This window comes from Alexandromys fortis, unplaced genomic scaffold (genome assembly GCF_014885135.2).
Source record: "Alexandromys fortis isolate MF-2015 unplaced genomic scaffold, M_Fortis_MF-2015_v1.1 scaffold_99, whole genome shotgun sequence".
NCBI lineage: Eukaryota > Metazoa > Chordata > Mammalia > Rodentia > Cricetidae > Alexandromys > Alexandromys fortis.
In genome coordinates, this window is record NW_026067982.1 from 5719420 (window position 1) to 5736746 (window position 17327).

At 48.2% G+C, this 17327-nt stretch overlaps 1 protein-coding gene across 3 annotated transcripts in view; it reads left to right on the plus strand.

The window, feature by feature from the left end:
* Positions 1 to 13682: 13682 nt before the first annotated feature.
* Positions 13683 to 17327, plus strand: part of Gfpt2 (glutamine-fructose-6-phosphate transaminase 2) — a 52174-nt gene continuing 48529 nt past the window's right edge. For all 3 annotated transcript variants that reach the window (XM_050158527.1, XM_050158526.1, XM_050158525.1), the window contains exon 1: positions 13683 to 13784. In XM_050158527.1, coding sequence (XP_050014484.1) covers positions 13778 to 13784 — 7 coding nt within the window. In that variant the 5' untranslated portion in view covers positions 13683 to 13777. The remainder of the gene's footprint in view (positions 13785 to 17327) is intronic.

Below are 17327 nucleotides of genomic sequence, written 5' to 3' on the forward strand. Positions count from 1 at the left end.
TGCTCACCTTACTAGACCTGGATGGAGGTGGGTGTTCCTTGGACTTCCCACAGGGCAGGGAACCCTGATTGCTCTTTGGGCTGATGAGGGAGGGGGACTTGATTGGGGGAGGGGGAAGGAAAGGGGAGGCAGCAGTGGGGAAGAGACAGAAATCTTTAATAAATAAATAAAAAAAAACCAAGAGTTGAAAAAAACAAGAGCCTAGAACCCTGCTTCCCTGTTATTCATCATCATTTGTTGATTTTTATAATAATGAAGATCAAACACAAAATACCCTGTATATTAGCCAAGTTCTGACCTCTAACTATGTGATCAGTCTGAGATATTTTTGTGAGTTATCTTGAGTCATTATTCAAAGTCATGAACAAAATATATTTTGTCTCAAAAAAAAAAAAACGAAGATGGTGGTTACAGTAGTTACGTACACTCCTCCCTGGTTTCTTGGTCTTGTTCCACAAGAGAGTCTCTCCCTCTTGATCACATTCATCTCATTGTGCAAGCATCTACCATGATAAGATGCAGCCTACAAGACTTCGCCAGAACCGGGGCCATGCTGCTTGGCTTTCAGCCTAACTGTAAGTGATTTGACTATAAGTTTCATGAGCTTGTTTTCTGTATACATTAGTCAACCCCCAATACTTTGTTTTAGCAACAGAAAATGGACTAACACAGACATTCACCTTCAGATTCAGAGGAACCTCCCCTACCCCCGTCCCTACGCCCATCCCCCTAACCTACCCCTACATCATTCTCAAGAATATATAGGAGTCTCAGGTTCAGCTACCTGTGGGGACGGGCAAGAAACAGGGATGGTAAGGGCATCCAGCAGCACATTCTGGAGGGGACAAGAATACCCTGAGCACAAGCCCCTCTAAGGACATAGCCAGATTTATTGCCAGACAACTGTCACCCTTGCAGTGGGGCCAGGATTATCAGTTCTTCTTGGTGGTCGTGACAGACTAGAAGTTCAGGGCACAGCTTTAGGATTTTCTTATTCTGAGCTTAGTCAAACAGGATGTAAGGAAGAGCCTGTTGTGGTGGCACATACCTGTCACACCCAGCATTCAAGTGGTACGGCAGGAGGATCAGGAATTCAAAGTCTAAAAAAAAAAGGCAAGGTATCAGGCGTGCACTAACATCACCAGGATCTCACTTGGCTCCAGGGTCCTCCTGATCGCTATCTAAAGAATTCAGACCAGATACACAGAGCTTTTAGCACAGAAGATAGGAGGTGTTTATTGCAGAGCTTGGTACTCACTCAAGGGATGAGAACGGACAATAGCCAAAGAGAGCTTTATCTTATCTACAGTTCTTGTGGGACTTTTCCTGGTGAGACACAAACAAATGTCCCATCGCCCCAGATAGAGCAGCGGTGGCAGACCAAAGACATGGTTCTGCCCTCATCTGGCTTGGCTTACCCGATCTGCCCTGTCTAGCCTGGCCTAGCTGTGAGGTTTTTGGGGTTACTTACAGGACCATGGATGCCTCAGAAGCTGCTGTATCACTGAAAAGCAGATGAGTGAACCCTAAGGCGGCTGCTGCGGCTCCTTGCACAGCTTGCAGACAGTTGCACCAGAGTGTCTCCTCTCCTTGGTTGCTTGTGGCTTGCATCACCCTGGGGACGGGCCTCCTGCATTTCTTTCAGAGTGTCCAGAACTTCTGAAGTTACATGGAATTCCTGAGTCTCGCGAGCTACCTTCCTCTATCAAGAGGAAATGTTTCAATTCAGAGAAAATAGCTAATTGTTGGCAGTGTAGCTCAGTGGCAGAGCATTTGACCAGCCTGTCTGAGGTGGTAAATTCAATTTCCGGTAGCACGCGCGCGCGCGCACACACACACACATGCACACACACACACACACACACAGAATGTCCTGAAGCCATCTTGTTGAGGGGTTAGAGGTGTATTGGTTAGAAGGAATAGCTACTTAGCGTTATCCTAGGGCAGGTTTTACATTATTTCTCGTCTCTAGAAAGCACCTTTTACTGGGAGTCTTGTTTGGTCTGGTAGACAAGCCTGTATGGCTAGACTTCTACAGGGTGAGGGGTGAGGGTGGTATGTCTTCATTCTTCATCAGGAAATCTACTGTACAGTCATCTTCAAACTTTGGGGCTCCTGGGTCCAGGTTTAGATAGTTATCAATTAATGACATTCCAGGCAGTTCCGGATGTCACATCTCCTCCCAGGGCTAGTGATCTGATGTGTGACTAGTAATAATTAGAGTCTTGAAACTCCAGTCCCAGCTCTAAAGTCCCCTAAGCCTGTTAACACCCAGCTGGCTAGGACTCAGGTAGCAGCTATAGTGATAGTTCCTGTTTGCTCAGGGCTAAGAGGTTGCCCAGGTGCTAAAACCAGGAAAGCCCTGGACAAAGTCAGATAACACATTCATTCACCTGGGATTACTCCCTTGGCCAGGGCAATTGAAGGGAGTGTGCAAGGTTAGGGGGGTCTCAGCAGGGGGTTGGGGATGGAGCTTGGTGGTAGAGCACTTCTCTACCATGCATGAGGCCCTGGGCTCAATCCTAGATAGTGGAAAAAAAGAAAGGAGCAGGGGTGCCTGTCCAGTTGGGAAGCCATCAATCCTAGGCATGCAAGGACCAGATCCCTAGAGAGCAAATTAGGCACCAAACATACATACCTAAGCACTAGCTCCCATGGAGTGATGGTTAACACTCTGGACTCTGAATCCAGCAATCCAAGTTCATATCTCGGTGGAACCTGTTCCTTGAGGAAGAGATCTGGCCACTCATCCTCATCAACTCAGATCATCCAACCCAATATAAATGGGCTGCCCATGCATGCTTCAGCATTGCCACACATACCTAAGTGCCTTTGGGGAGACCCCGTCACCTCTTAGAAGATAAACTGATTTCATTTCTGTCTCTTACACTTCAGTCTCCCACTAGCCACAATAAACCAAAAGCCAGAAGGCATGGGACTCTGGATGAAGTACCCTCACTGCAGAGCAAGGTGTGTGGCTAAAGGATGGGCTGTGGGCTGGGCGACCGTGGCACATGCCTTTAATCCCAGTACTCTGGAGGGAGACGGCCGGCGGATCTCTGTGAGTTCGAGACCAGCCTAGTCTACAAGAGCTAGTTCCAGGACAGGCTCCAAAGCTACAGAGAAACCTTGTCTTGAAAAGCCAAAAAGGAAAAAAAAAAAAAAAAAAAGGATGGGCTATGGATAAATTACAAGGGCAACCATGCAGTGCACAGGCAAAGATATGACCAAGAGATTCAAAAGCAAGGTCCTTCAAAGGATGTAAACTGAAAGCTGCAGGGTTGCCTTAGCTACTAGCCTCCAACCCTCCTTCACTCTAGAGGCTCCTAAAGACACCTCCTATATGCATCACGGAATTTTTCCCAAAGGGAAAAGGGCTCTGGGAAGCCCTGCGGTCCACAACGGGACCTGTGAGCAAGATTGTTATCATCTCCAGAGGGCACATACTTCTTCCCGACAAAAGGATTCAGAGCTGGTTGGTCCTTGGTGGGCCGCTTCTGGGGTGTTCTGGAGGGCCCTGGCAGGCAGGCCTTTCAGGAACACTGCCAGCTTTCTTATCCTAGTTCTCCGAGCTTCTCACTGTGTATGTGAACTCTTTACCCATGCTAACAGCATCAGGAGTCTTTAGTTGACTTTTTTTAAAATTGTATTACATTATGTGTGTGAGTGTGCGCAGACACGCATGCACCATGTTGGATACGTGGAGGTCAGAGGACAGCTTGCCGGAGTCAGTTCTCTCCTTCTGCTGTGTGGGACCTGAGTATTGGATTCAGGTTCTTGGGTTTAGTGACAAATGCTTTTTACCAAATGAGCTGTTTCTCTGGTTGGATTTATACAGCCACAAAGTGGACTGGTGAAGCCTCCTCTACAGAAGCTTGAACTCCACTGCCAACACTTCCGCTAAAACACAGGTCAGCAACCAGGACCCAGCAAGCCAAATGCTGCCCTTGGCCCTGGTTTGGAATGTTCAGCAAGCTTAGAGTGTCTTTCCTATCTTACCATCATCATCATTGTTTGTTTTGTTTGTTTTTAGACGAGGTCTCACTATGGAGCCCTTGCTGGCCTGGAACTTGGTGATGCAGATCAAGATGTCTTTGAATTCATAGGGAGATCTACTTGCTTCTGCCTCCTGGGTACTGGGCTCTCTGAGGCTTTTCTATTTTAAAATAATTGTGCAAAGTCTACAGCAGCCAGTTGTTTATCTAATGCGTTCTCCCTTGTCTGGTTCTATTGGGTCACTGGCCCACACTTGAAGCCTCGGGGTGAACCCCTCACTGTAGTATAGGCTATTGAGGCTGCCTCCTTTCTGTGATCCAGACAAAGGAACCTCTATTGGAGCAGGCGGACCACTGACTATGCAGCTACAAATGTCCCCTTCCAGCTCCTCAGAGCACAGACACCTCTGGTTTCCCTTTGGATTCCTTAATCTGTACAGCAAACAGAGAAGTACTCCCAGGAGCCCCTGCTATGCTTTTAGGAAAACTCTGTTTACAGAACAAACAATTTAATGGAACATGAAATACCTACCTACCTTGAAATATTAAACATGGGTCCCCTGTTTGTTTGTTTGCTTGCTTGCTTGTTTGCTGAGATAACTGAAGCAGTTTGGGGTGGGTAGGATAAGCTCAGGCAGTGCCAGATAATAGAGGGAAGGGGAAAGGAAGGAAAAAACCTTATAAATTGCTACAGCAAAATAACACTAGAAAGCTTACAAGCAGTAGAAACTCATTTTCTCACGGTTCTGGAGACTGGAAGTCTAAAATCAAGGCACTGTCAGATTGGGTGTCTGGATCATTTGGTGCTCTGTATGGAGGTCTTCACATGATAGAAACAGAATGACAGCTTCTGGGGTCTCTTTTTTTAACTTTTGTTTGCTTTTGTTTTGTTTTTCGAGACAGGGTTTCTCTGTGGCTTTGGAGCCTTTCTGGAACTTGCTCTGTAGACCAGGTTGGCCTCGAACTCACAGAGATCCACCTGCCTCTGCCTCCCGAGTGCTGGGATTAAAGGCATGGGCCACCACCATCTGGCTCTTTTTTAACTTTAAAAAAAAATACTATTTAAGCCGGGCAGTGGTGTTGCACGCCTGCAATCCCAGCAGTGGAGAGGAAGAGGCCAGCCTGATCTACAGAGTGAGTTCCAGAACAGTCAAAGTTATACAGAGAAACCCTCTCTCTCTCTCTCTCTCTCTCTCTCTCATATATATATATATATAATATATATATATATGTATACATATATATTACTTATTGGGAGGACATGTGGGGAAAATGGTAAGGCTGTAAAATAAATAAAAGATAGATATAAAAATAAATAGGTAAATAAAATTTATTATTTATCTATTTATTTTTTAAGACAGAGTCTCACTTGGTGGCTCTGGCTGGCTAAAACTCACTATATAGACCAGAATGTCCTTGAACTCACAGAGATCCACCTGCCTCTGTCTCTGAGTGCTGGGATTAAAGGTATGTGCCATCATGCCCGCCCAGCCTTGGGATCTCCTTTATATGGACACTACCCCTTTATAATCTGCCCTCTTGCCTGACCACAAACCTCCTATCACTGTTGCTGGCATTTTCTTTGGGTACCAACCAGCTCCCAAATAAAGACACAGAGACTTTTTAGTAATTATGAGTCCTCAGCCATAGCTAAGGCTTTTCCTACTAGCTCTTTTAACTTAATTTAACTTGTTTCTATCCATCTACATTTTGTCTCGGGGCTTCTTATCTTTCATCCTGTACGTCCTACTTTTCTGCTTCCTCAATGTCTGGCTGGCTGGTCCCTGGCATCTCCTTTTCTTTTTCTTTTTTCTTTCTTCCCCACTTCTCCACCATCTTAATTTCCTCCTTCTACTTACTCTCCCTGCCCAGAAGTCCTACCTATCCTTTCTCCCTATTGGCCATTCAGCTTTTTATTAGACCAATTAAGTGCCTTAGACAGGCAAGGTAAACCAGCAACACATTTTACATAGTTAAACAAATGCAACACATCTTTAGATAGCTAAACAAATATTCTTCAACATATCACCACTGCCTATATTAGGAGACATTCAGACTGTAGCAGTCCCCTTGTCTTGACCACAAGCTGAGGAGAACTACGCAACCTGGGAGCACGGGCTACTCTTGGATCACCTGTTTCTCAGCTCTGCTTGGTGTGGCCTCTGAGCTCTGCCCACCTCACACAGGCTTCCTGCCGGTCTCAGCCAGGCAGGGCAAGGCCCCCTTTTCCAGAGAGCAGTGGCATTGGAAGCATATGCGATGCCTCAAGGTTCCTGTGTCAGATCCCAGCTTTGCAGCACTGCTGAAATCCCAGTGCAGTCAGACTGCACAGTTTAAACAAGGCAGTACATAGCTAGGATAGTATCTTAGGGGGTGCAAAAAATTGACAAAGGTAAATTCTTTTGAAAAAATTCTGTATGCTAGAACTGGGGAGATGGCTCAGTCTCTAAAGCACTTATACAAACATAAGGACCGGGGTTCAGGCCCCCAGTCTGCCCACGGTTTAAAAAGACTGATGTGGCAGAACAAAGTTATAATACCTGTTAACTAACAAACAGCTAAGGTGCTATTTAACACATCAAAACGGGCCTGGCTGCCAGGTTCTCCCAGCATCCCTCAGTTCCTTTCAGTTACAGGGTGTGGCTCACATATCCTGCCCTCTGCCCTGAACTCTCCAGCCCAGAGGCTGGACTGCCCTTTCCCCAAAGGCTCTTCCCTATATAATCCAGGCATTTTGGTTACTGGCCCTTTGTATCCTTGACCTCTTGGCTGTTGAATCTGGTCCCCACCCCATCCGCCCCCTGCCCAGCTCACCCTGCCTCTGACTCTGTCTCCTTTTATCTTCGATAAACTTTCTCCTCCGCCATGCCTAAGAGCAGTCATGGCCTTCCCATTCTTTTTCATTTTTTTTTAAATCCCAGCATTGGGGAAACAGAGTCAGGAGGATCGCTGAGGGCTTGCTGGCCAGCCAACCTAGCTGAACTGGTGAGGTCCAGATTCAATGGGAGCCCTTGCTTCTGAGTGCGCTTCTCTGTTGCTATAAAACACCAACTAAAAGCAATGGGAAGCGTTTATTTCATCTTAATAGTTTACAGTTGATCATTGAGGTAAACCAGAGCAGGAACTGAAATGGCCTTCACAGAGAAGTATTGCTTACCGGTTTGCTCAGCTTGCTTTCTTATATCAACCAGGATCGCATCCCCAGGGACGGCACTGCCCTTGGTGGGCTGGACCTCCCACATCAATCAGTAATCAAGAAAATGCCTCAGAGCCCTGCCCATAGGCCAACCTGATGGAGGCAGTTCCTAAATTGAGATTCCCTCTTACCAGGTGTGTCTAGATTTGAGTCAAAGCGACAAAAACTAGGATGCCTTGTCTCAAAAAAAAACAAAAAAGTGAGGTGGAGAGTATTTGAGGAAGACAGTCAGTGCCTACCTTGACTGCCATGACATGTGACATCCGTGTTCAGGATCAGTCTTCTCTCTTCACGTATGCAGATGTCTCCTAAAGCCATTCATAGTGACCATGAAGAGAACTATCTTTTTAAAAAATTAACTCACAGTCATCAGAGAACGTGAGTTCGGGTTTGTGTCAAGCATCTTCAGAGGTTACAGAGAGAGTGCGAACAAGTCAAAGTCTGCCAAGAATACTGTGGAGCCGCAGCTTAAGTTGAAAAAGTAGAGGTGGGAGAGCCTCCGGGCTTCCGCTCTGGGGTGCAGTGGGCAGCCAGTGGGAAACAATGTAGCCAAACCCGGAGCTACATTGTTTCTTCCATTCAGGCCCCACTTAAGCTTCTGAGAGGCTGCAGGTCAACCGATGTTCTTCCCCATATTCTCTTGCTTTTTTTTTTTAAGACTTATTTTTGCTGGGTGTGGTGGTGCCCGATCTTAGTCCCTGCACTTGGGAGGTAGATGCAGCCATATGGATGAATTTGAGGTCAGCCTGGCATACAGAATGAGTTCCAGAACATCCAGCCAGAAAAAGCCATACAATAAGACGCTGCCTCAATTTTTTTTTCGTTTTATTTGTAGAAGTGTTTTGCCTACATGTAGGTCTGTGCAGTATGTGCATGCATTGCCTGTGGAGACCTGAAGAGGGTGTGGGGTTCCCTGAAATAGACAGTAAGATGTTGTGAGACACTACGTGGGGGCTAGGAATCAAACCCAGATCCTCTAGGAGGACAGTGAATGCTCTTCACTGCTAAGCCCCTGCCTCTGCACTAAGGTTCTTATCTTACACTTAAAGAGATTCTGGCCACTGTTTCCACCCAGTGACTTCATCAAAGACTTTTTCTACCCTGTTCACTCCAAGACAGCCTGTGTTGATAAAATACTAGAGAAAACTAACTTAAGGGAGTTAAGACTTATTTTAGGCTCCAGGTTTAGAGGTCTAAGCCCATCACAGTGGGGTGCTGTGGAAGAACAGAGAAGCTCAGATAGTGGTTGCCAGGAAGCAGAGCAAAGACGGGTGGGGCAGTGAATAACCTTCAAGGGCATGACTCCAGTGACTTGTTTGCTCTATCTAGGCTCCACCTTCCAAAGGTTCCAGAACATTCCAAATAGTACCATCTTCTGTGGACAAGGTATCTATCTAATGCTTGAGCCTGTGAGGAAATTTCACATTCACAACACACCATCTCTCTGTGAGCCTCCAAGGGCTCACTGCTGGTTCATGAGGTGAAATGCATTTAGTCCCTTCCAAAGAGTCTTAGAAGCCAAAAAAGTCTTACTAGATACACTGGTTACAACTGTGGAATAATCCCTTTGTACACTGTGAAGATGTCACTGTGACCGATTTAATAAAGAAGCTGACTGGCCAAGAGCTGAACAGGATAAAGTTAGGTGGGAAAGTCAAATTGTGACTGCTGGGAAGCAGGGTGGAGTCTGGAGTCCCCAGCCAGATGCAGAGGGAGCAGGAGAGGAATGTGTCCTGCGAATTAAGGTCCTGCCATGTGGCAGAAGGAATACAGGTCAACTTGAAATGTAAAAGCTAGCTGGGCAATGGCGGTGCATACCTTTAATCCCAGCACTTGGGAGGCAGAAGCAAGTGGACCTCTGTGAGTTCGGGGCCAGCCTGGTCTACAAAGCAAGTTCCAAGATAGCTAGGACTGTTACATAGGACTGTCTTGAAAAATCAAAAAAAAAAAAAAAAAAAGGCCAGGTGGTGGTGGCACACACTTTTAATCCCAGCACTCGGGAGGCAGAGGCAGGTGGATCTCTGTAAATTCGAGGACAACCTGGTCTATAAGAGCTAGTTCAAGGACAGGCTCCAAAAGCTACAGAGAAACTCTGTCTCGGAAAAAAAAAAAAAGTCTCTGTGTTTACAGTTACAGAGGGTTAGAGGCAGATGGCAGAGGGAAGGACTGGAGGCAGGCACAGCTGAGAGCTCAGCCCTCAGGACATCAGGAAAGAGAGTACACTGAGAATGGAGGGAGGCTTTGGAAGCCTTAAAGCCTGCTCCTGTGACACACTTTCTCTAAGGCCACACCTCCTAATCCTTCCCAAACAGTTCTATTATCTGGGGGAATCAGGATTCAAACATAAAATCCATAGTGGGGCCATTCTCATGCAATCCACCATAACAGAGTTTCAATATTTGGGACCAAAGTCTTCTGAGACTCAAGGAAAACTCTTAGCTATGAACCTCTACAAAATTAAAAAAAAAAAAGTCATAGCCATCCAAGATACAGTGGCACAGAATAAACATGTCAGGCAGTAAAGAAAGAAGTACAACACCAAAGGAGGATCAATCTAGCTTAGCAGGACAAATATTAAACTCTATAGACCCATGTCTGGCATGTGGGGTACATAGTATTGTGATGTGGGCTCCAATGGACTTGGCAGTCCTATACATGATCAGTTTTAATTCACATGACCTCTTTCTCTTGGGCTGATCCCACTGGTCCCACAGCTTACCTATGCAGATATATAGGTATTTCTTTCTTCTGACATCTCTGCCTTTCTTGGGTCTCTATGGAACTCAGGCTTCACCTTCATGGCTTTATGCATTGTTCCCACAGGGAATACATCCAGGGATCTTGACTCCACCACACATTTCCTGACCTCTTGGGCATTTTTTGAAGTTTATGTGGCAGCTTCTGTGATCCTGTATCTGCTGAATTAAATACCTACAAAACCGAGGTCTTCCATTAGCTTGAGCAGAAAATTTTGAACCATAACTACCACAGCCTTTGATTCCCAGGCATATGAACACAGTGACAGCTGTGTGGGTAGCCTTGTGTGATCTGAGAACCCCAAGGCCCTCTCTGCTCAAGGGAAATTTTTTTTTTTTGGTTTTTTCGAGACAGGGTTTCTCTGTGATTTTGGAGCCTGTCCTGGAACTAGCTCTGTAGACCAGGCTGGTCTCGAACTCACAGAGATCCGCCTGCCTCTGCCTCCCAAGTGCTGGGATTAAAGGCGTGCGCCACCATCGCCCGGCTAGGAAATTCTTCAAATGAGTTTGCACGAGCTTTTACGCCCTTGAGCCTGCGCTGAGTGAGGTCTGATTGATTCCTAGGATACCCTCGGCATCCTCTATAGGCTTTTGTTTACTGATGTTAATCTCTTCAGAAATTAGGTCTTGTATAGTCTTAACTTTATGAAGCCTTTCTAAGTAAACTGCGGTTTCTTGGTTGTTTGTTTTTAACTTTTGTGCTCAGCATTTTGCTCCTAAAACCCACTGTAAACTTAGCTGAAAGCAGCTAGCTCTACCACAGCCTGAGCGCTGGACTGCTGTGAAATTTCAGCGGATTGATTCGCCTTTAAACACAAAGTCTCAGGACATGGCATGAGTAGCATTGAACATCTGGGACCCACTGGGGCCAGGCACAGGAGCCTGCGCAGAACAGGCAGACAGAGCTCTGGATGTAGCTGTAAGGGCTCATTTTCCCCCAAAGATAGGAAAGGGCTATGCCAACAGAGAGAGGCATGGGAATTTTTTCCCATTACTTTCCCACTCCAAAGGGGTCCACACCTGAGCTCCCTCATCTAAATCCTCTTCTGTGATTTGACTCTTTGGGGTTTCTAGACCACATTAGAGGGGGTCTCTGACTAAGGTGAGGACGAGAAAGGAAGCTGCCTCCAACCAGGACCTAATGGGGGTGTCAGTTGCCCCCCTGACCCATCTACTGAATTTTTTTTTTTTGGTTTTTCGATACAGGGCTTCTCTGTGGCTTTGGAGCCTGTCCTGGAACTAGCTCTGTAGACCAGGCTGGTCTCGAACTCACAGAGATCCACCTGCCTCTGCCTCCAAGTGCTGGGATTAAAGGCGTGCGCCTCTATAGCCCGGCCCATCTACTGAATCTTGGATCAGAGTATTTGCAGGGTGAAGGAGTCAGGGAAGCACCTGACAGAAGTGACTTCAATGTGTTGAAGATGGAAATTTGTTGAGTTTGCTATCAAAGGACACCATCGGCTTGGCAGCTTATAAAGAACAGGTCTTTATGGGTTCATGGTTCTGGAGACAAGGAAGTCCGCAGCTGGGGCTGGTGACCGCATGGATCTTCCTGGTACATTTTCCCACAGGAATATGCCGTAGATTCAGAGACTTTGAGCGAGCATGATCAAAGCTTTATGTACTCGTCTAATTAGCATTGATCTGTGGATGAAGGTGCAGCCTTCATGGCCCAATCAGCTTTCAGAGATCCTACCCTTAGCATTTTTGCGTGAGGAATGTATTCACAACACGTTTTGGGGACCTGTTTAAGCCATAGAACTGCAATACCAAAAAGGGAACAGATCTCAGCGAAAGCCAGGCCCTCTGAAAATGTGTGGCTTTCTCCACTCAGGAATCCCATTTACCCTGGCTCACTCCATTCTGAGACAGCCTCTCTCTATCCCATCCAAAAGGTGGTAGCTAAGTCCCTGGCATCCCCAAACTATCCCCCATATAGACACACCAAGAGAATCTGTTCTTCTCTGCCAATTTCCTCTATGCCAGAGAAGACAGGTTGTCAAGTCCTCAGCATGGACCACATATAACTTCTGAACCGATCCTAGAGCCAGGTGACTCACACAAGCTATATATCAGACCCAGGACATCACTCTCCCGAAGGGCTGCCAGGGATGTTTGTCCCAAAAGCAGAGGGGTTGCTAGGCGGACAGCTGCTGCAGATGTCTTCATAGGGTTATAGCATCAGCCATTCGGAGATAAAAAACCACAAAAACAGTGAAGGATAGATCTGAACTGTGCAAGGACACATGGATCCTGGCATCTTGGTGCCAGTAGAAAGCCTGTGTCTTGCCCCCTTCTCTATTCTGTTGAGTTCTGCCAGCACAGAGACGTTCAGTTTCCTCTGCGACCCCCTAGCTTAGTGTCTGCCCCGCCCATTGCTTTGTTAGCGCCAGGAGGCTGGATCTGTCCTCGCTCATCAAGTCCCTATCACCCAGATAGACATAAAGTGCGGGTTTGGAAATGAATGAAGAACGGATGAATTAATGAATGAATGTCACTCTGTGTAGCAGAGGGCAAGGAGTAATGCTGGCAGCTCTCCAGTCAGCTTTGCCTTTTCCCATCAGCTGATTCAGCCAAACCTCCCTTGCTGCCATCAAACTTCAAACTCCTCAATGGATACAACAAACACCTCTACCAAGGGGGCTGCAAAGCTAGGGAAACCGCCCCACACAAGATTCAAGCTAGGTTTTTCTTTTCTTTTAAAAACTCATCATTGGGGAATACCATAGATTTAGATTTCTTGATTTTTTTTTCTTTTCTTAAGTTAAATCATACACGCACCCGATGGCTTCAAAGTGAGCAAATATTGGGCCAGTTCTCGTGACCTTACTCAGGAGATGAGGGGCTTGGAGAGCAGTGGGGAGAAGGAGGAGACAGCCGGGAACTTCGACGGGTAAAAGCCAGCTTCCATGACTCATCCAGCGCAGGGTCGAACTTGAGGTTCTAGGTCACACCGGGGCGGTGGAGCCCCTGGCTTGGATGCAGGCTCACTGCTTACCAGGCGGGTCTGCCAGCGCATCTCCATTAGGGGGCGGTTTCCGGGGCGGCCCAGCTTTCCTTCTGACCTGGGGAATCCCCATCCCAGGAGCTTCAGATTTGAACTCCCGCCACGTCTTGGTCAGGATCCTCTATCTCTCCAAGGAGCTTCAGTTTCAGTTTTCTCTTTTTCCAGGCAAGCCCAATTCGCTGCCTGGCAGGATGGGAGAAAGTTTACAAGGCTAGTGTGTACTGCTTTTTCTTAATCTAAGTTTGGCATTGAGGGGCACATTGCAAGAACAGGAACCCAGTGTGTGGTGGGTGAAGGAGAGAGAGAGAGAGAGAGAGAGAGAGAGAGAGAGAGAGAGAGAGAGAGAGAGAGAGAGAGAGAGAGAGAGAGATTGTGCATATATGCATACCCGGACTGTCTTTAACCTCAGGAGGAACTGAGAGGTACGTTCTATTGTTATCATAGTTTTCAAAAGAGGAAACTGAGGCACAGAGCGATCCGTACTCCGGACTAAGGTTTCTCGTCTAATATGTCTGACTTAAAGTTTGAACTCAAGGTGTTTGCCGCCGATTGGCCTTCCTCCCCCACCATACAGTAGGGACTGGCCCTTGGGAGCCGCCCCTCACTCCTTTCCTTGAGTCTTGAGGGGGGGGCGCCGTTGTCACGACAACCAGGGGACCACCAATGAGGGGCAAGCAGGAGGCATGAGGCCCCGCCCAGCCCCACCCCTCTCAGAGGGCTAGTGACTGGCTATAAGGGCAGGAGGCCGAGCGGCGGGTGCCTGAGCCAGGGAGCGCGAGGCACAGAGGAGTCGTCTGAGTGTCTGGAGCGATCGGCAGCCACCATGTGCGGTGAGTGCAGGCCAGAGAGCCAGACGCAGGGTCCTGCTAGGGGTGGGCGATCGTGGAGCTTTCATTAGCCAGGCCTGTCTTCCTTGCGTCCAGCCCCGGAATGACGTCTCGGGGACATGGGGGCGTGAGGAGGGTGGGCGTCTAAACTCGGTGTGAGAAGACCCTAGCCAGGACCACAGAGTAGAAGCAACGGGGCGGGTCTCCGGCTTGATTCCCCGCAACATCGAGGTTTTTCCTCCTCATGTGTTGGGAGGACTCCTCTTTCACTTGACCCACAAAGGCCGCCACGAGCAATCTTAAGCATCATCCTAGGCGCGAAGTTGTGATCCGAGTCTCAGTCCGCCGCGCCCACCGAGGACAAGTGACTTCACCTGTGCGGTGTCAGCAACCCGCCCCGGGGCGCCCGGAGCAGTTCTGGTGCTCTCGGGAGGGTTTGCGCCTTTCTGGTGACCCTAAATGAACCAACTTCCTCCTATCCCTAGAAGTGTGGGTCCTGTGGTGAAGCTTGGCTGGAGATGGCTCTGGGAGACGCGAGAGACTGTGACTCCCCTGAGCCTTGACCCGAAGCTAGGAGCGGGAGCCCTAGACCGGATAGAGGCGTAGCCCCGGGCGACGCCGAGGTGTCCTCGGGGCTTTGCTTTGGGAGCAGAAGGGAGGGCGGCCGCCCTGGGCGCACATCTGCAATTCCTTACCCTCCTGGCTGACTGGGCCGTCTCCGCTGGCTGGCTGGCTGGCCGGGAAAGCCGGGAACTTCTGGGACAAAAGGTCACTGTGCTTTTTTTCCTCCTTGAGTAGGATTCTGTTACCCACTCCAGCCCCCTGCGGCTGGAGAACCTGGTGGAACTTTTGAAGCCATGAAAGGCGCCTCTCTGACTTTGCTGAGGGCTTGCGGGGTGGGGTGTGCCAGTGGGTGAGTCTAAAGCCGAGGTCTATACAGGCCTTGTTTCAGGAGCCAGGGGATCAGGCAAGAGGAACCACTGACCAGGGAGCATGCAGGAGGCCTTGAGATGCAGCCTCGTCCAGGGAAAGCCGGGTCAGTTTAAACTTTTGGACCAGCAGACAGAATCTTAGGACTCCCAGGTATCCTTGGCAATATGTGTGTAAGGTTGCCTCGGGCAATTATGGACACAGAAATGAAACAAAGATGAAAGTTTTGTCAGATCCAAAGCCCCCCAGGTTCGAGCCCCTTGCAGGTCTCTAGCCACGGGTGGCCTTAGAGTTAAACTTATGTAAGAACCTCAAAGTATTTGAACTATTTGGCTTTCCTTGCTGATCCTCAGATGGCCCCGGTTTCCACCAGCATCCACCTGAGTCTTCCACATTGCTTTTCCCCTAACATCTGCCTTTCTCGTGTCTTTCCAAGTTCTGGATGACTGCCTCCTCCAGCTCTTGGGAAGAGATCAGATTTGGGGTTATGACCAACCTGTAACCTTTCTAGACTTTGGTATTGATTTGTGACTGAGTAGGGAGGGTATCTCGAGGTCACCAAAGATGTCTAGGATGAGGAGAAGCCTTGACCCAGCTGAGCTTCTATTCAGAAATTCAGAACCAGACTCCAGGGAAATGGATGCGCTAGGCTAGAAGGCCTCATCCTTGCTTACATCCCACCCCCCTGCCTTCAGCCAGGGGTCCTGGAACATCCTGACTAAAGACAAAACTGTGCTGTGTTTTTAGTGCTCTCTGTCACTTAGCAGGCTCCCTTTGTCCCAGGTTCAGAGCTTGCAGCACAGGTGCCCAGAAATGAACGCACTGGTCTGGGTTCTCTTGGTCTGTGTGTGTTTGTCCTTCTATGGTTGTTTTCTTTTGTAAATTAGCGAATTTTACAAATAGTAGCGATTGTGCTTTCGGCACAAGGACACAACAAATATCACATCGGTTTTCCTCTACATTTGGGGAAACTGAGGCCCGGTGAGTTGGAACAAGAACTTTTAGGTCATTTCACTTCCCTGGGCCACGCCTGTTGGTTTCATTCAAAGCAGCCTGGAGGGGGGGGGGTTCTTGGGTCTAGAACAAAGGCCTGTCCTTATCAGCCAGCTGATGACCAAGCTCTGGCCACAAAAAGCTGGGGCCCAAAAGGATCCTATCCCCATAAACAGAACAGATATACTCAAAAACCTTTTGTGTGTTGAGAGTTTAGCAGAACTGACCCTTAAATACTGTCTTAGCTTCCTTCTGGCCGCTCTGAGAAAATATCCCAACAGAAGCAACTTAAGGGAGAAAGGCCTTGTTCCAGGTTGCCGTCCATCACTGTGGGGGAATCCAGGTTGCAGGCACAGGAGGCGGCTAGAGTGATTAAATCCCCAGTCATGAGCAGAGAGCGGGGAATGAACAAATGCACTTTGTTCCCAGCACCCAGCCCATGAAATGGTCCCACCTCCATTCAGGGTGAGTCTTCCCACCTAGACTAACCCAAGTTAAAAAAAAAAAAGACTCTATTATAAGCACACCCACAGGCCAACTTAATTTAGACAGATGGTCATTGACAGTCCCTTCCCAGATGGTTCTAGAAAGATCCCACTATTAAACCTAACTATCGCAGGTACCACATGCAGCGGTTTGATTGACATCGGAGAGTTGCTTGTGCTCTGTGGACTTTCTTCATGCAATCACCATGAGTGATTGCTTGTGGAGACGTTCTGCGTTCTCTAGGCTCTGCGGTTCTAAAAGTCATGTGGCCATGCCACGCCCCTCCCCCCATTCTAAGAAGGGACAGGTGAAGAAAACGGTCATCCTTCTGTAGTCCAGTCCCTGGCCACAACAGGACAACCCAAAGGATGCCACAGAGAGGACACCCTCAGGCATAGGCTACACCCAGCCGTGGGTCCGTATTTCTATATGGCACTCTGGTGGTCTCTTAGATGATGGGCACGAGCTGTCACGGAGACATCCAGGCATCCAGGAGCTACCTGTTGGCCCCCAGCAGCTTAGAGCCCCAGCACAGCATAGAGGTCCAGAGAGCTAACTGCCAAAGAGGAAGGAGAGGCCAGAGGGGTCCTTTCAGACTCAAATATGAGTGCTGCAAAGAGAGGGGCTCGCAGGGGTGCCAGGCTAGGGCCCTCCATTCTACGTCTCGTGGTCACGTGGCCTCCTTGCTTTCCATGGTCAATCTCCCTCTGCCTCCCTCTTAAAAGGACTTGTGGCTGGGCGGTGGTGGCGCACGCCTTTAATCCCAGCACTCGGGAGGCAGAGGCAGGCAGATCTCTGTGAGTTCGAGACCAGCCTGGTCTACAAGAGCTAGTTCCAGGACAGGCTCCAAAACCACAGAGAAACTCTGTCTCGAAAAACCAAAAAAAAAAGGACTTGTGATTCTTTGGGGACCTCCCAGATTATCTGAGGTAGTCTGAGATCCTTTTACTCTCATCTGTGGAGACTTTCTTCACATAATGCAATCTCAGCAGATTCGGGGGATTAGGGATTGATACTTTCCAGGGCAATTATTTATCTTGCTGTAGATACATTGTTTCCCACATACCATCTCCAAAGCTGTTCGAATGCTTGGAATCCTGGATGTTCAAGTCTTACCCTTGAGAGCCTAATGCAGAG